General features: G+C 38.6%; 1 protein-coding gene across 1 annotated transcript in view; it reads left to right on the top strand.

Annotated features, from left to right (window-relative positions):
* Positions 1–14,560: 14,560 nt before the first annotated feature.
* The window catches only part of LOC129238140 (G protein-coupled receptor kinase 2), a 35,928-nt gene continuing 30,576 nt past the window's right edge, over positions 14,561–19,912 (top strand). Inside the window, exons 1-2 of the mRNA XM_054873178.1 lie at positions 14,561–14,576; positions 18,264–18,359. Of these exons, the coding sequence (XP_054729153.1) occupies positions 14,561–14,576; positions 18,264–18,359 (112 nt within the window). The remainder of the gene's footprint in view (positions 14,577–18,263; positions 18,360–19,912) is intronic.

Here is a 19,912-nt window from a genome sequence, read left to right as displayed (position 1 = left end):
TTGCGAATGAAGTGGCTGAGTTGGAATACTCCGAAGACATGGCCTTTTTAAGCAAAACATCTTCGCAAAGAGTGTAATTAAATGTTTTACATTTTTTTTTGTCAATATTTGTTTAAAAACACTTTTCTTACCAAAGTTTGCCTTTGCTTCTGAGGTGATGCTCATACATTTGGCGTTTCCTCTCATTTGACAATCAATGTTGCTAGCAACATTTCACAGCAAGCCAAATGCATGTTGCTGGCGAAATTTCGCAGTACTAGCCTAAATAAATCAGCAGAAAAAATTGCTTAAGTTTTGCTTAACACTTTTCGTACTTCACATACGTTCAGATAGACATCGTAATAGACATGCAACGCGCACCAAAAAATTTGCATGTCATTGTAAGTACTTTGCGTGACATGGCAAAAATATGGGTAGCTGTCGCTTTCACGTCACTAGTGACACTGCAGGGAAACCAGAACAAGTGAGACATATTTCTGGTTCAATAGGTGTTGTCTGTCTATGTAAATATACTCGTAGTGTCACTGTAACAAATATCAAGGGGTAAAGCACACGACCCTTATTCGACCAATCCTGACATGTGGTTGTGAGGTATGAACTCTTAAGGTTGGTGATTGTGCTCAGATTGCTCGCATGGAAAGAAAAATTTTAGGAAAGATCTTTGGCCCAATAAGAATGAATGATGCTACCTATAGAATCCGATTGAACTCTGAACTGAACTATCTAATTCAGAACGAGATAGCTGTGCGTTTTGTTAAAGCGCAGCGCATAAGATGGCTAGGTCATGTGATCCGTATGCCTGTCGACTGTACCGCGAAGAAAGCCTTAATAGGAAAGCTAATGGGCGTGAAGGCCAAAGGCAGACCGAGGAACCGTTGGATAGACGCAGTGGAACACGATCTTAAGAAGCTGGGAATACGTAACTACGAAGCAACAGATCAAGATAAACCGCTTTGGAGGAGCATTTTGAGGGAAGCTTTGACGCACCCCGCGTTGTAACGCTATGAAAGAAGAAGAAGAAAGCACAAAAACCACTCACTTAGCGGTCATGACTGTCGTGAGTAGACTTCGCTCCGATTTCTGGTGCAGTGAAATTCAGGTGTGAATCATGAGTGATTTTTGAAATTCAGATCAATGTAAATTATGAACATTGTTTTACTTTTGGATAAGAATAATATATAAGAATATAAAGTCGCTATTACTTATAAAAGAAAAAAATTGCCTGATCCGAGAATTAAACCTAGAACCACTTGTTCACTCTCCCACATTATTTTTGCTAAGATTTATTCATCGAATTAAAAACTTTTTCGAAATTACCAAAAGTTGTGGTCAATGTGTATTAGATCTACCAAATTTACTATTTTTTTTTTTCTGGACTTACGAAAAAGAGATGCGAAGGAAGCTAATATATATTATATTTCGAGGGAAGTGGCTGTCTGCCTGGCTCTTAAATAGAAAAATTAAGAAACGTAAACTAGTCATAGTGTTGTGTGAGTGATACAGCCCAAAACCGATTAGTACAAAAGATGCCATTTTGATATACCCCCTTGTAGAACGACTGATTTTTATTAGTCGAACCATCTTAATGTGACTGTAAATCTGCCTATGACGTCTATCTATCTACATATGTCTGCCATTTATTTCATGTTAGCCAAGGACAATGCCCCAAGCTTTTTATGTCATACTGCGCCCATGGGCACTCACACAGATTTTGAGATTCTGTTTCTTTAGATTCTTCTTGAATGCAGCTTCTACATCTGTACGCCCACCTTATCTTCCTGGCATGGTCTCCCAAAGGCCGGTAGCCGGTTGTTGTTGACGTAGAACTGAATATGTCTGCTCGTGGCTTTTTTAACAACTCGTCAATTCTGGATTTGTTGAAAATGGGTCACGTTTCTTAAGTTATTTCGCAGGTATTCGTGTTAGTCCAGTGTTAGTCCATCTGTCAGCGACCTGCTTCTGGATTAGCGAGAAGATCTCCATGTCCTTCGGTACGGCTTATTTCTTCCGCTATAGGTTCATTATGGGATGCCACCTGTCTTGCCAGTTCATCAGTTTGGCCAGATACCCAGATGAGAGGGATGCCTGTCGTGCGCGCTAAATCATTAAGTTTTGTTTTTTTTTTTGTTGTCTGAGGATTTTTGAATTGGTTACTTGGTGACTTTAAAGCTTAAATGGCTGTCTGAATATCTGAAAAAAGACATGCTTCCGATAGTTTTTGCGGTTGATTTCTGATTATCCTGCAAGCTTCTCTTATCCGGAGAACGTCTGCTTGAAGGTTACTATTCCAATTCCCCAGACGAAAATACTTGGAAATTTCGAGGTGTTTCAAATATACACCGACGCCGCAGTCCATCTTGGGTCCGTCAGTGTAAAGTGCAGTTCTATTCTCTTTGACTACTGAATTCAAATTCTATTCCTTTCGCATGGAGAACTGTACCTTTTCTTGTTTTCGGTGGGTGAAATTGCTTCGCACTTCCAGCGACAGTCGTTTACTGCGTCGAATGGTGTGCCCACTGAAACAATCCCTCCTCTGCTTCTGTGAAGACATCCTTGCCGAGCCTACTTTCTGTATTACTTCGGGAGGGCCCAGAAACGGCATCCATAAAGGACTAATTCCATTCACCCAAGGCTGGGTACACCGTATTTGTAGCCAGCTTTCATGCTATATCTTCTGCTCAAATATGAACGAGACGTTATCAATAAAACGGTCCGCGGATGACATATGGCAAAAATAAATTTTTTGTTTTTTGGTAGGACTGTTATAAGCTTGCATGGCAAATTTCAGCGTGATATGTCACATAGTTTGTTTTCTGTGCTACTGTAAACAAGTCAAGCTCGAGTGTGTTCTTCGAATTTAACGATGGAAATTCAAGTTGAAGAAAGAATTTGTTTGAAATTTTGTTATTCCAACAAAATTTCGGCTTCAGACGCCTTAAAAATGTTGCAGACAACCTATGGGGACTCTGCTCTATCGCGTGCACGTGTTTTCCAGTGGTACAAATCGTTCAAAGAGGGCCGTACATCAACCCAAAAAACCACGCCAAAGTCGCTCAAAAATTAAGGTTATGCTGACTGTTTTTTTCGATTACGAAGGTGTGGTGCACTCGGAGTTCCTTCCGCAAGGCCGATCGGTTAACGCTGAATATTATTTAGAAGTTTTAAAGCGTTTGCGCGAGAACATTCGTCTTAAAAGGAAGGAATTGTGGGACAACAAGTCATGGTTCTTGCATCACGATAATGCACCAGCTCACACATCACGTCTTGTTCGCGATTATTTGAACAAAAATAATGTTAATATCGTTCCGCAAACACCATATTCGCCTGATATGGCTCCATGTAATATAACTTTTTCCTGTTTCCCAAGCTCAAGTTGCCGCTCCGTGGAAAACATTTTAAGACAATTGAAGTCATAAAAGAGAATTCGAGGAACACACTCGAGCTTGACTTGTTTACAGTAGCACAGAAAACCAACTATGTGGCATATCACGCTGAAATTTGCCATGTAAGCTTATAACAGTCCTACCAAAAAACAAAAAATTGATTTTTGCCATATGTCATCCGCGGACCGTTTTATTGATAACGTCTCGTTCATATTTGAGTAGAAGGTATGCTCGTCTTCCTATGTCTCTTTACCTTAAACCCTAATCTCAAGTCTAGGGTAGCGGTGGCAAAATCGAATGAGTTACTAGTAAGCTTTTGGCTGTCTATTCATAATCATTTTAAATCTAATACAAGCGAAGCCGAAATCCAAGTTTGGCCCTTTTGGATTTTCCCGCTGGGAAGTAACAGCCAACCAACAACAGCACAGCAAAAAACCAGAAATGGTATGTTGTAAATTTTTAATGGATTGCAACATTTTAGCGATGGTGCAAAAATATACTCACTTGCATGAAAGTGTGCAAATATAGATATTAACAAATATGTACACGCAATGTGTGTGTGTGTGTGTGTGCGTGCATACAAATGACGGTGTAATCTAATCCTCCATCAGCAAGGCTTGCATTTGTGTCACTTGTCTGTCATGCGCGCGCACTAAAAGCCCAGAATATAAAAGCGGCTCGTAAAATTCTATACCGCACGATGAGAGTTCAACCACGCGAAATGTTCGCTTTTTTGATGCATTTATTGGTTATGCGAGCGTACAATAGGAAATAGCAAAGGTTACGCTGGCTGTTTGGCATTTTATTTTCACCAATGTGTACTAGCATTCTAGCCGTCATAAAGGGTAGACCGAACACAAGTTAATTCTTTTAATACATTTTATTAGTCGGAGCAAGCAGTATTGATGTTGGTGGAATAAGATTTCATTCTTGTGGCTGATGTGTTTCAACGCAGTTTTCTAGGCTATTCTCAATTGCTTCTCGCTCTATGTCACGAATGAAATGTGTTTGAAATCTTTATCGAGTGCGAGTACAGTTTTCAAACTTAGAGTTCCGCTATTTTTAAATTTAAATGCTGCTAAATAGATGAATTTTTTCGCAATACTCGTTGTGCAATTTGTTAGTTTTGTGAGAAATAATGATGTCCTTAAAAATCTAGTTCAACTTTCCCAGTAACCCTGCATGTATTGGCAGTGCAAATTAAAAACTTGCTTAAGTATTAAAATTATTTACTTAATGAAATAAAGATGATGAGGGAAAATTGTATTCGAGTCCGAACCACCCTGTATGTATTATATTATGTACGACTTGATGCGATGGATTTCATGCAATTGTGGAAAACTGTTCACCTAAATGGTTGAATGAGTTTTAAAGCACAATATTTACACAATTTCCAGAAAAAGCACTCAGCAGTTGTAGAGAAGAAAGCATTAAAAATGTTGTTAAAAAACAAAACAAAAACAAATTTTAATGATTTGAAAAACTTCTTGGAGTGGCACTCGAAAATGCGCTGACCTGCAGCCACTTGAATCTATAGTTGTAGGTCGTAGAATGCCGTAAGTATAATGAAAAGAATCAAACAACAAGAAAAATTATTCGTATACATACATACATACACACGGAGTTACGAAGGATGCCTGGAAAAATAATATCAAATAGTGATGTAGATATGAACAATTTTTCCAGATTTATTTTATACTAGCTGACCCGGCGAACTTTGTTCCGCCCTAGAGGCAATAAAAAAGCAGATTTTTGATTTTATTAAGTAAATTTTTTTATTAATCAAGTATTTCAATGAAGCTTTAATAGATTGCACTCTTCAGTTAAGCACCTTGTGATACACTACATTTCTTGTTTTATTATCAGGTGCAAGAACAAACAACGCAGATGGTTTTCCGACTCCTGAACATGCCACATATAATTGACCATATGAGAAACATTGATTTTCTAGATTCAGACCACAAACTTTCAAGGATTGGCCTTGTGATTTGTTAGTGGTCATGGCGAATGCAAGACGGATCGGAAATTGAAGTCTTTTAAACTCAAACGGAAGATCGGTTGGGATCATCGGGATACTCGGAATGAGAACTTCTTCACCTTCGAATTTTCCTTTGGATATCGTCGCTTAAATCACATTGTTCATCAATTTATTTACCACCAAACGCGTACCGTTGCAAAGTTTTGGCTTATGTTTCGAAGCATGATTACTACGGAGCCAACTTTTAGACGTAAATTTTGCGGTTTTAGGCCAGGCACATCCAAGGAGTTTAAAAATTCAATTGGATAGTTAGTGGCTTCATCTTCATTTGTTACACAGTCAATGGATTTGAATGAATGCATTGTTCCAATGATGTCATTTTGAATTATGTGGTTTAGGTCTTTATTCTTAGCAGCTAAAATTGCTCGCTCACTCAACCATTCATTATTTTTATAGTTATTATTGATGTTTGGGAATACTTTATTGATAAGTTCGTCTTTCGATGAGACAAAGTTACAGAAATTCTGAGAAAATGAAATCAATCCGCTCGATTCGTCGACAGGTACTCGACCATTACCGATAGTCAGTAATTGCTCAGAGAAATCTTCGGTAAATGTATCATTAAGTAATGCAACTCTCGTGTTTGTTGTCAGCCGAAGTTTCTTCACATAGCGCCATAGATTTGATGATTTGAGGCAAGCGTTTATTTCGTCAGCAGCCGTTGGTCTTGGAATTACTGGCAATGTTTGGTGGAAGTCGCCAGACTGTAAAATCATTGCGCCTCCAAAAAGTCAATAATGGCAATTTCACTCTTCCACTAAGGCAGCACAATCAGGGCGTTTCTCCGGAAAACTTCAATGCGCCACAATACTCGCAAACAACGTTCATTGGCCCAATGCAAACGCTAGGATGCAAGCAGTAATCAGTGTTGCAATCATATCGAAACGCTGCTCGATTCAAATTAGCACTTGATAATTATCTTCTTGTGCGTCGAAAATGATCTACTTGTTGATCTCTGTTATTCGCTCGACGACTTCGCATTGCCAACCGAGCCGTTTCACGAGCTGCCTCGCTTTGCTCTTGTGATTGAAAAGCACGAAGTCGAGCCATACTAACGCGGCTCTCTTCATGGGCAATTCCTTGTGCTTCTTCGTCGCTTCGTTCGCAATGTTTCGTATCCTTCTTGCATTACGGATTTGTCGGGAAAGATTCGATCGTCTTGGTCGCGGCATTGATAATGATGATTCAAAGAGAATACAAATTACTGTGATTATTAATTTCTGACAAAATTGTTATTATCAAATTTTCTACTTAACCATAGACAAAATTACGTTTAGCTGTCATTTGCGTTTTGTTATTCCAGATGCGTTTTTGTTATACCACATTTTATAGTGACTTCACGAAAACGCGTTCGAATGGAATGAAAAGTATCCTATGTCCGTCTCCTGGTTTCATTTTCAGCCAAATCGGTTCAGCCGTTCTCGAGTTATAAATAGTGTAACTAACATGACTTTCTTTTATATATATAGATTTCTAAAAGAATTATTCTAGTATTTTTTCCTTAATATATTTTTTTAAATTTATTTATTTTTTTTTTATTTATTTCAATGTTTTTTATTATATTTATTTATATTTTTTACAGAAATTTTTGTTTAAAATTTCGCTTTAGTTTTTTCATAGTCTCCTCGTAAGGCTATGCATTTCTCCTAGCAATGTTCATATCAATTCTTACAAGTAAAGAGTAGCTGGCGTATTGCTCTGAAAATTAATAGTTGAGAAAGGTGGGGACGTCATTTTCCGATATAAATCTTTTGCCTCCCAGTTCAATGTTTTGGATAGGAAACAAATAAGCACTACTTGGTGCTATATCAAGTGAGTAAAAAGAGTAGTCAGGCATTTCAGAGCATAATTAAAAAAAAAAAAAAAATTCAAAAAATTTGATTTTTTTGCATTTCCTTAAAGTATAATATCCTAAAAATATTGTGTGAAAATTTGAAGAGAATCTGACAAATATTTTTCGAGTTATTGAACAATTAACAAAGGGCGCTCCAGAGCGTTTGAGAGAAAGTAGCTGGATGCTGCACGTATGAAAGTGCCAGATAAGCGCGCTAACGATAACACTCGAGAAGGTAGAATGCTACGTAGGCAAGAGCAAGTCAATATTTTGGAAGCTGCTATGACGGCTGAAGAACTATTACATGGCCTGGGAATAGATGGCACAGTGCAAGTAATTAAATAATTCGTTTAATTCTACATAAGTTGATAGCAAAACTTTATATGCGTTTTTCTCTAAACTATGGTCTTCGAACAGCTTGGAAGATTTCAATAAAATTTATACTGCTTTTGAAAAACATAAAAAACTCGTGCCTGATCGAAGGTTTCAAAAATTTCGGTTTTCTTAAACAATTAATTGTCAGTTTTGTTCTCGTGATAATCACCGCAAGGGACTTCTGGAGAAACGGACTCCACACAAACAGCGATAACTTTTACAATTATTAATTTTTTTTTTTTTTAATTAATAATGTTATGTTTTTCTTTTTGTAAAATAAAGCAATTGGCTAGTAAAAAAATAGTGAAAAATTTTGTAAATGGCTTTTCAAATCAAAAATAAAGTTTTCCATCACTCATAATATAATTTTTTTTATTTAGTCTAAAAGTTATTCCGTAAAATGTTGGAGGATTAATTTTACGCCACCTTGTATAACAGTCATGCATTTGGAATCAAACCAGAGCAAAACCTCATCTCCTACAAGTTTTTTTTTTTTTGTGGGCTACTTTCAAAGACTAGATTTAATAAAATAAATTAATTATAAAATAAAAATATTAAAGTGTGTGTGTGTTTTTTTTTTAATTTCATAAACGAAATCAAAAGCTAGTGCACACTTTATTAAAAATAGGAAAACAAACTAGATTTACCTTTATACCCGTAACAGCTTTGACAATTTTGTGAAATGTTCTTTTATTGAGTTTTGCATACACAAAATTTAGTGAAATGTACTTTTACTAAATTTCACATACTCGGGCGCTGTTTTATTATATTTGCATGGCAAGTGCCGCCTATCACTATTTTACTATGTTTTTCATTAAACGTTATTAGGGTCTTATATGTACATTTTAGGATGGCTCTATGCACACATACAAACATGCGTATACACTTATATACATTTTACATTTCCCCGCAGCAAATTGAACTATGCTGTTTGGAATTAGCAACATTGAGTTCTCTCGATCCCTATACCCTTACTTTTACACGTCGATTTTAAAAAAATGCCACTTTTGCGGAATTTGGAAATGCATTCCGAACTGGTTCAATTTTGTACAGTTCATTAACTCTAACTTAGTTTGCACTACTTTTTATTTTTTTTTTTTTGCCGCAATAACCGACCAAAAATATTGGTGTGATATTTATTGAAGGTCTTCCAATTTCGATTCTTCGGGAAGGCAAATTTAATTCACTCCTAAAATTTTTGTTATTTATTTATTTACTAATTATCTAAAACTGCAGTATTTCTTACATAAAGGCTTTTCCAATAACAAGTGTTATTTTGAATAGCCCGCTATTTCGGTAGATGTCACTTTTGAAGCTGTGATTTTTTGATATTTGACAAGTAGAAACTACGCCATTAATAAAAATGGAACGATACCCGCTTAACCAACGCATTGAAATGATTAAAGTTCACTATAAAAATGGTAAAAATTTGGCAGAGACGGTTCGTAGAACTCGAACATTTTTGGGTCATCGTGAAGCACCTTGTCGAACTGCAATACAGAAATTGGTGAAACAATTCGAGCTGTTGGGACAAGTTAGTGATGTGAAGAATAAAACCCGTGCACGTCGCTCAAGAACAGCCGAAAATACGAGTGTTGCTGTTGTAGCCGAAAGTCTTGAAGAAAACCCAGGTTTGTCCATTCCTCGTCGTTTTTTGAAATTAGGCATTCCACAAACGTCATTACACCGTATTTTGCATAAAGATTGAGGTCTTAAGGCTTATAAAAGTCCAGTTTACATAAGAACTCAAACCCGCCGATCATCAACAACGTCATGTCTTTGCTGATTCGGTCGTTGAAATGCATGAAAATGATCCGGAATTCCATCGAAAAATCATCTTGAGTGATGAGGCCCATATCCACCTCGGAGGCTTCGTCAACAAACAAAATTGTCGGATCTGGAGCTCAGAAAATCCAAGAGTTATTGTTGAAAAGCCTCTCTATCGTCAACGTTTGACTGTTTGGTGCGGTTTATGATCCGGCGGAGTCATTGGACCTTACTTTTTCGAAAATGAAGCTGGAGCAGCAGTTACGGTGAATGGGTTGTGCGCTATCGAGAGATGATTAGCGAGTTTTTATGGCCAGAATTGGATGGTATTGATCTGGACAACGTTTATTTTAAACAAGACGGCGCTACGTGTCACACAAGCAACGAAACCATTGATATTTTACGGGAAAAAATCAAAATAATACCTCTTCTTGGAAAACCCTTTACTATGAAAAACAGATTAATGCTAAACAATTCAATCAAAAACAAATTAAACTCATAATTCACAATTCACAATTCAATATAGAAAATGTAACATTTCTTATAATTTACAAAGAAAGATGTTGAGAATACTTAGAATTGAGTCACAAAAATCAATATAGTACAATTTTAAACTTTTTTAAGTAGTATTTTGGAAGTAAAATCGAAGCTAATATGATTTCAAAGCGATTTAAATTTATTTCTTTATTTATTTAAGTCAACGGTAACAACCTAACTGGCTAGATTTAGCTGTACCCGGCGCGCGGTGCTACGCCAACAACTAAAATAAATTTAAGAAAAATAACTTCAAAGAAAAATCAGTACACAAATATTATTTCGAAAAAATTGTGACATTACAAAGTTTAGTTTCAATTCGGTGTGCATTGAAGTGCTGTGGGATACACAATATTTCCAGTTTTCCATCTGGTGCGTAGACGAAAAATCAGAAGGTTTGCCGACACGTGAGCAAGCCACATAGAGCTGTCCATGTGAGAAGCATGGATTCTCCAAATTTAATCCCCACCCTTGTAACGATTGTCCTTGTGCTTTGTTAATAGTCATTGCGAAAGCGAGTCGCACCGGGAACTGTAAGCGTTTGAAATCGAATGGCATATCTGTCGGGATCATTGGGATACGTGGCAACAGTACGTCTTCACCTTTGAATTTTCCAGTCAAAATTGCTACCTCGATAGCATTGTTCATCATTTTCTTGACTGAGAGGCTGGTTCTGTTGCAAAGTCGTGGTGGATTTACCTATGTTTCGAAGAAGAATGATAGCTACCATAGCTACGCCAATTTTCAATGTAAGAACGTGCGGCTACATGCCTGGCAAATCAAGCGAATTCAAGAATTCAGTTGGATAGTTGACAACCTCGTGGCGAGTTACATCTATGAACATGTCATATTCGTTTCCACTGTGTAAAAATTCATGGTCATACTAATTTTTATGACAATCGGTTGAACGGGGCAGAAGTTACTACTCTGCAGCGCCACCTGGTGGCGAGTGGCAGCTATGAGCATATTCTACAAACCTCCTCAGTGGAAAAATGCATATATATACCAATTTTTATGGTATAATAATCGATCCAGTAGTTTTTGAGTTCATCGATGACATACAGACAAACATTCATTTTTATATATAAAGAAAGAAGAAGATTTGTATAACCCTGCATAAAAAATTGCAAACTCTTTTATAAGAATTTTTAAAAACTTTCTGTGTATGCAATTTTTTAGCTCTTAAATTTCAGTATTATTTACAAAGTGAATGTTTGAAGTAGCTCAAAAATCGTGTGGATTTTTCACACTTTTTTTTTCTTTTTGCATGCGATGTTGACAATTTTCTTCCATATAAAACATACGTTCGGGAGTACTGAAAGTGAATGGCCTCTAACCACTCTAATATCCCATTCTCTAATGTTCCAAATTTTTGCTGCAGGGATATTTAACAAGACTCGACGTACGTGTGGCTCATAGGCGTATGAGTGTGCGTGTGCGAGTATTAAGTTGTATGCAAACACACATGTGTATATGTGTGTGTATGTAAATATAACTGTGTACGTTAATATTTTTTTTTTTTTTTGGGTATGCAAATGTGTGCATTGACCCATTTTAAAGTCCCCAAATTAACATATCGGCGCAGAGCTCAGCACCAGTTAAACACACACACCGGCACAACTTTATTTGGTATTGCGGATAACAGCATCCAGCGCATATGTAGACATATTCGTAAACGCTACATTAGAACACACAATTTGGCAAATGTTCCTCGGCTTAAATATGGTATGGGTGGGCATTAGGGCGGATTAATTTATATAGAAAGCTTTTTTCGATTTTTTTTTTTGTAGGAATTTTTGTTGTAGGATAAGTGTATGTAATTATTTTGTATATGTAAATAAAACTTGCAAAATATCAAAAACTATTAAAATTTACAATATTTAAAAAAAATATTAGGTGCGCAACTATGTTCTCGCTGTTTGTTTGATGAAACTACAACTTTGAAAAAAACTTTTCTGAAAAAATGGTTACAAGTGAATCATTGAAAGCATCGCTGGCTACTACTTTTTCCCATCTTTCTGGTAGATCTCGTATACCGTCGCGGTAAAACTGTTCATCTTTTGAGGCTACCCCCGGATCCAGCCATTTTTTAATGTCTTCATATGAATAGAACTGCTGGTCAGCTAGACCATGTGCCATCGATCGGAACAGGTGATAATCGAACGGCGCAATATCTGGAGAATAAGGCGGATGGGGTAGGATTTCCCATTTCAGTGTTTCTAGGTAGGGTTTGGCAACGTGAGGCCGAGCGTTGTCATGCTGTAGAATCACTTTTTCATGCCTTTCCGCGTCAATTGAAGTCGATCCGCAGTGATGGTTTCGTTTGGTTTTAACAGTTCATAATAAATAACACCAACTTGGTCCCACCAAATACATAGCAAAACCTTCGCAGCGTACATATTCGGCCGAGGTGACGACGTAGAAGCATGACCGGGCATTCCCCATGACTTTCTTTTCTGATTGCTGTAATGAATCTATTTTTCACCACCCGTCACGATGCGATGAAGAAAATCCTTCCTTTTTTGCCGCTGGAGCAGTTGTTTGCAGGCGAAAAAACAAGGTTCAACATCCCTTGGTTTTAACTCATAAGGAACCCAAGTCCCCAGTTCCTGAATCATTCCCAAAGCATGCATTCGCTTGAAAATGGATTGGCGGGTAACTCCTAATACTGAAGCAAGCTCTTCTTGCGTTCGACACGGATCCTCATTGAGCAATGCCTCCAATTCAGCGTCTTCGAAGCTTTTTGACCTTCCTTCACGTGGACGGTTGTCAACATTAAAATCACCGTCTTTGAAGCGACGGAACCAATCTCGGCACGTTGTTTCACTTAAAGCAGCATCTCCATAAACTTTTTGTAGCTCTCGATGCGCTTCAGCCGCCGTTTTTTCTAATGAAAAAAGAAAATCAACACTTCCCGCAAGTCGTCGTTCGGCACAAAATCAGACATTTTCACAAAACCAAAAGTATATAATAACAAAGCAAAATCATTAATATAATATGTCGAAGCAGTTTGTTTACCATATGTCTAAGCTTGGTTTATGACGTTTAGGTTATTTTAGAATCGACTAGCACACACTGCTGGCGGCATCTATTGACTAACAGCGGGAACTTAGTTGCGCACCTAATATTTTTAACGATTTTTTTCGAATCCTAATTTGTCATGTTAATATAAAATTAATATTTAGTTTTTTACAAGGCAATAAAAAAAATTCTAATGATCACTCATTGCTATCGCGCCGATCACTGAGCGCATTTTGCTAGAACAAATGATATCCACTGATTTCGGTTTTCAGGTTTTGCCCTATTCTGTGCCAATGTCAGGTTTTTGTTTATACCATCAAGGTTATTTACGCTGCTACGTCGCCACGAGCCCCTCTATGACGTTCTCTATTTCGCCCTCACTGTGGTTGGCAATGAACTTTGTTAGTCAGGCAGCTCTGCTAACTTCGTGCGCTGGTTTAGGCAGAGTCTGCATTATGCAGCACCATTTTCTTTCCCGAATCTCAAGATTTATCGGCCCTCGATTACATCTATTGAGTAGATTCGCATTTGAGATGCAGATTTCGAGTCACCAGATACGGAGAATTCGGCGAAAACAGCGGATCACAAACGTTAGAATTTGGTTGGTTACTACTTCGGTTGAGCACCCAGGTATGGCCTTTTTCGTCCTATTCGAGGATTTTTTTTAAAAGGTTATATCCATAAATCGTTAGAAAAGTAAATTTTAAGAAGCTACCAGGAAGCTCAAGTCGTTAGCTATAGTAGAAATATGTAAAATTTCACGACCAAAGTCGAGAATGTCTGGCCAGAAAAGTCTTAGTTTTTCCGGTCTGCTGCTTCGAATACGAAACTTTTTTATTTAAACTCACGAAAGCGTCCTTTGTTTCAGAGACTCGGTTTTCTATAGTTTTCACGGCCGTCAGGTGTTATTCTATTTTCCAATACTCTTAACTTATTATCGAATCCGACAAATATAATATATACTTTACTTGTGTTAAAGGTAATCTAACTTCTTCTGAATGCTTTTTACGGCTTCCGTTCACAAGTTTGTTCCATTAGCAAGCGTTCGGTTAGTCTACCACCACTTGATGTTTTCATCGAAAGAAAAGACCTTGAAGGCCCTCTGCAGACTCAAACACGATGGGAATTGCTACGGCCCCTGGCCGGCATTGGACAATACAGAAGACATAGACTTCAAACCAACGTTTCTCTCCATGCCTCTTTACTCCATGGCACCAGAAGTCGTACTTGAAAAGAGATACAGGGTAATGCTCCCAGAAACTGAATTGTAGGCCAACTATTAAAATGAGCCCGGCAAACACTGTTTTCTTTTCCACAGATGGTTCCAAGGCCGAGCATGGTTCCGGCTCTGGAAAAACTACAAAAAACTACCAAAACTACACTTTGCTCTTGGAATGTACGCATCTGTGTTTCAAGCGGAGGTGTATGCCGTTCAAGAGGCAATGAAATTTGTTATGGAAAACAGGTGGAGAGGCAGATCTTTATGTGTCTGTAGCGACAGCAAAGCTGCGCTCATTGCCTTAGACAGCCCTCCAACCACTTCAAGTGTAGTTGAGTCCCTTAATACAGGCTGAACTATGTCGGTAGACATAATAGCCTGATGCTAACATGGGTCCTGGGACACGTGGGTATTGTGGGTAACGGGACCTCTGACTCCTTAGCTAGCATGGGCTCTGAGGTCAACTTCTTGCGCACAAAGCCCATCCTGCCGCTCCTTTCTGCAGCCATCAAAGCCACAGTTAGCAAACGAGTTGCTCCAACCCACAAGCGAGCTTGGCAGGCTGAGAGAGGCTGAAGTTGGGCAAAATTGATGTTACTTGTCATGTCCGGCCGGCTGTCGCAGATAAGGCGAAGGGTCTGTGGACAGCTGGTTGGACTGATGGCGGGCCATTTTCTACGGCCATGAAGCACATATAAAAGGTAGGCATCTAAGGCAGTACACTCTGCCCGGCATGTGAAGAGGAGGATGACATGGTGGACCACTTTCTGTTCGTCTGCCCAGCTTTCGCTCGAATCAGGCCTAGAGGTCTTTGTCACTGATGAGTTAAGAAGCAACCACCTTCTTCTTCTTGGCACCTCAAGATCTACTCAAATTTCTTTGGAGGTCGGGTAGATTTAAAGAAAATTAAAAAGGGGATCCGAGTGCACTACAATGGAGTTAAGGTTGTCTGAGTGCTGTACTTGCTAGTGGTCTGCACAAAAAGAAGAAAAAGCCTTCAATTGTCGAAATTCTTCTCTTTGTTGGTTATCCTATTTCGATAGGCAATCAGCAAATGACCCGAGTTGAGCTTGATTTATCGCAAGGCAAAGTTCTCGATGGTGGCGCTGCCAAACTGTTTTATCGCTTTCCAATTTGTTAATACCCTATGATCAGAAAGTACCGGGAATGTTTAATTTAAACGTACCGCGCACGTGGCAACCGATCCATATTTTTTTCTTATGTTGGTAGGACTGTAAGACAGGCATCTGTCACTTTTTAGCGACATCGGATCATTATTGTCTGCCTGGTCGGCCGGAAATGTGGGCAAACAATTCTTGGATTTTGCATGAGGATAACGCGCCATCGCACCGAGCCCAAATTGCGCTGGATTATTTGACCAAACACCAAGTAAATACCATCGTGCAAGTACCGTATTTATCTGATATGTCCCCTTGCGACTTCTTTTTGTTTCCAAAGTTCAAGTTACCACTTCGTGGAAAGAGATTTCAGTCGATAGAGGAGTTCAAAGAGAATGCGACGAAGAAGTTGAAGGCCATCCATTTGCCAGCCTACCAGGGGTGCATGGAGGACTGGGTTAAACGTTGGCACATGTGTGTTGCTTCAAACGGGTCATATTTTGAAGGTGATAAAATAAATTTGCCTGAAATTTAACTTTGTTTGTTGTAGATTTCTGAATTTTCTGGGAAGTATATTGAAAAAAAAATTACCATCCTAGTGTGCGTGCATACATATTCGAATTGCTATGCATGTATACGCATGCCATTTTCATGCCCTAAGCCATGATTTTTTTCTTGTTTTTTGCACATATTTTTCTATGTTCGCATCTGTGCTAAGTGTTTGTTCAGACAAGCGCGTGGAAATACTCAGGAAAAATATTTTAAAATTTAAAGTATGTCGTAGACATTCGTATTTATTTTCACTGCCAGCAGTTATACATCGTCCTTAAGGAGCTGGCACATTTCGTTTGCGACTTCTGCACTGCTTACAGTTGTTAAAGGCATTGGCATAACCGTTAGAAGTGGGCGCTTCAACCGAAGTAAGCGCCAGTGCCAAAGTTTACTTGCCTACTCACATTTGTATGTAGATGTTGCATGCGCTTTGCAATTTTTTTATTTCGTTCTTGGTATTGTATATTTTCTAGGCGACTCTTCAAATTTCGTAGGCTACGAGCATTCGGTTTGCGATTTTTTTGTTTTGCTTTGATGTGTTGGCTCACATACCCACAGTTGTTTACAGTTTCAACTATAGGGTTTTTTTAAGAGGTGTTATTTTGATATTCAAAGAAAAATGCTATTTTTTAATATAAATGATTGGATGTTTATTTCATTATAAAGAGGAGAGAAAAGAAGAAATGCCGTTAATAGTGGAAAATAACATCAGGCAAATGACCACCACGACACCGCTTACAGGACAATATCCTTTTCATGAAATTTTCCATAACCGAATTGCAAAGGGGCTGCCCTATGTCCTCGAAGGCCTCACGAATTCCATCTTTGAGGTCTTGAATCGACCCTGGGCTGTTGACGTAGACCTTCTCTTTCACGTGGCCCGAAAGAAAAATGTCACAAGGTGGTAAATCACAAGATCTCGGTTGGCAATTTTGATCACCTCTTCGAGAGATAACACGGTCCGGAAACTTTTTCCGTAAAAGATCAATGGTTTCGTCGCTTATGTGGCACGTAGTGCCGTCTTGTTCAAAAAAAACGTTGTTCAGATCAATACCATCCAATTCCGGCCATAAAAAATCGTTAATCAACTCTCGATAGCGCAATCCATTCACCAATAACACATGTTATTGGAAAACCCTTTATGTATCATATTTAGATTAGGTAGAAGCGGTTTTCTTGTAGGACACCCTCAGGCTAATAGCCCATTGTGATGTCGCATGGGGAACTTGTCCTCCGAAAACAAGTTTTTGCCATACAAAAATTGTAGAAGATCCTTCTTCTTCAATTCATTAGAACCTTGCCTGCCTAAAATGGTAAACGTACGTCTGCATGGAGCAGAACACCGTTTTTTAGAGATTCTGTACGTTTAGCATTGAAAGTTGGTCACAATTGTCGGACGATTCTGCAGGTAGTGCTAATACGTCATCTTTGATCCGCTGCTCTTACGATTTTCTAAAATATAAGTAGCTTACATGTCATTGTCTGTGTACTCATCACACAGCGTACTCATCGGTCCTGCAGTTTCCTTCAAAGCTTCCGAAAACTGAAGGAGATCCCAGAAGTTCGGAATATACACCTCCGCGCACCCTGCCTCCGAGCTTTGAGCCATCTGTGCATATATGTATGCATGGATGAAATCTCTCAGTCTTTCTGCCATTCCGTCCTCATTTTTTTCTTGAGGGTACGAGGATCGTTAACGTTTTAGTGTCAATTGTAGGCAACATTCCATAGTACACTAGTCTGCGAAGCTCTGAATTACCAGTTAGTACCTTACCGTGGCCGTAGTTCATGTCTGACTACTTACTTAAGGGGTTCAACCTCATTGTCGCACTGCTAGCGATATATTATATTTTGCCTACGGATCTACTAAAAGGAAGTTTATTGTCGCACATAATGTTTTCAATGGTGTGGTTAACATTGCCCCGGTTACGAGAACAGATGCAGGTCTTTGAACCTTTCAAGGGCGTTCCAAATTGGGGGGCATCAGAATTCATTTTAGAGGTATGATTCCTTCGGCAAAGTTTCTTTTTTTGATCCCTAGAATATGATTTTCACAGGGCAATGGGCGATTTTTTTGCCTCCCCACAAATCGACCCGGCCTACTGTGCATCCTAACTTTTAGCGGTCATTTATTGTGTAAATTATCGTTTTTTGAACAGATTTATACCCAACCCAAATTTCTGAAACTTTAAGGGTTGATCTCTGCTCAAAATTTTGTTGATCTCAAACTGGTTCACTCAGGCAAAAATGAAATTAGAATTTTCGATTTTTGTTCACCAGCTCAGGCTGATCGCAGGCGTATTTTCCCATACGTACATACTTACTTTTATACGCTCATATATGTACATATATACTTTGTATTACTTATATATATATTATATTTATAGATATCTAAATTTTTGCATTCCCCATTGCATTTCAGGTGGTTCCGACAGTAACAAAGGCAAAAGCAAGAAATGGCGCAAAATACTACAATTCCCACACATATCGCAGTGTATACACCTCAAAGACAAATTAGGTAAGTGATGATGCGTTCATTCTTTCAATTCATTTACTGAAATACAAGGTTACTTAAATTTTGAGATATGGCAATATCTGAGGGAATAAGCCAAGTCTGGCATTGCCAATGTTTCATTTCATTTATGAAGCCTACTGAAAACCTACCGAAGTTAAATTCGTGATGTAGAGTGCAATATTAAAAAGTAACCCTAAGTCCTTTGGCAGTTTCATAAAATCTAAGAAAAACTGCTCAAATTTGCCCGCGTCCGTCCATCTTAAAGGGGTCTTAGCTAATTACATCTCTCATTCTGTTAATCTTTTTGCTTTTTTTCTTCGAATTCTATTTCAAGCAATACTGATTTTGACTTGAAATTCAAATTTGAATAGGTCGAGCCAAAGTTCATCAAGAGATTTGGTGGTTCCTAAACCACTCAGGCTAAAAAGCCCATTGTATTTAAAGCTTGGGAAAGAGGGTAGATAGTAAAGGAGGGAAAGAGAGAAGCGACAGAAAAAAAGAGACAGGATAGAATGGAGACAGAGATATGTAGCTGTGCCCTGTGAGGATTTTCCAGATTCTTTGGCAAATCTGAAAATATCCTCCAGCTTAAGAGAACGAGTTTTGCTCATTCGCATGTCATCGGAACCCAAAATTCGTAGCCTTGCTGTAGGAATAGCAATACACTCACAGAGAAAAAGCTCAGTGCTATCCGCTTCCTCCAAGCAAGACATGCACATTGCGTGCTCAATGATTCCAATGATGGTCATATGCTGACCCTATGGGTTGTGTCCTGTAATAATACCGACCATCAACCGAACATCTTTCCTTCCAAGTTTTAGTAGCAAGTTGGACAGTTTTCTGTCACAAAACACTTTGCAGTTCTACAGCGTTCTAGACCGGACCATCGCTTTTTATGTAAATTGCGCACAAATCGCTGATCCAATTCATGATTCCTGCAGAACTAATTTCGATTATTGGTTCTGGCGCTTGTGGGGGAACCGCTGATCCACGGTTGGCCAATTCATCGGCCACCGGAGTGTCCTGGAACCCATATAAGTACAAGCCTGTTCTGTCTTGCGACAGAATCAAGCTTCTTCGTACATTCTTGAAGAATCTTTGAAGTTTGCTTCGCGTTCTCCAGAGCCCTCAGTGTAGCCTGACTGTCACTGAAAACTCCAATCTGTTTCCCGCTCCATCTCCGCTCGTAAGAATAATAGTGCTCACACTCACCAACGTAAATGTACGCTCGTATCAGCTGGCATGACGAAACTAATGAGAGCCCCATACAAATGAATTCTCACCACCGTTCCGTTCCGTAGTTTCATAATAGGTCTATCGATAAGTTCGTGCGGTTTTACAACAGATGGCGTAACTTGATTATTATTCCATCGATCCACATTTCCAAACATTCATTGGAGAGCTACTGTCGTAAGGCACAAACGTCAGTATAAGTTTTTTATTTGAAGCGTAAACAACAATATTTTTACCACACTTGAAAATGTCGAATTTCGTGCCAAATAATGTGTTTTTGCGGGGAATTCTTCTTCATTATTTTAATATGAAGAAAAAAGCAG

The sequence above is a fragment of the Anastrepha obliqua genome, chromosome 1 (genome assembly GCF_027943255.1).
Source record: "Anastrepha obliqua isolate idAnaObli1 chromosome 1, idAnaObli1_1.0, whole genome shotgun sequence".
Lineage (NCBI taxonomy): Eukaryota > Metazoa > Arthropoda > Insecta > Diptera > Tephritidae > Anastrepha > Anastrepha obliqua.
Note: the sequence above shows the minus strand (reverse complement) of the source record. Positions and strands in the feature narration are given on the sequence as shown.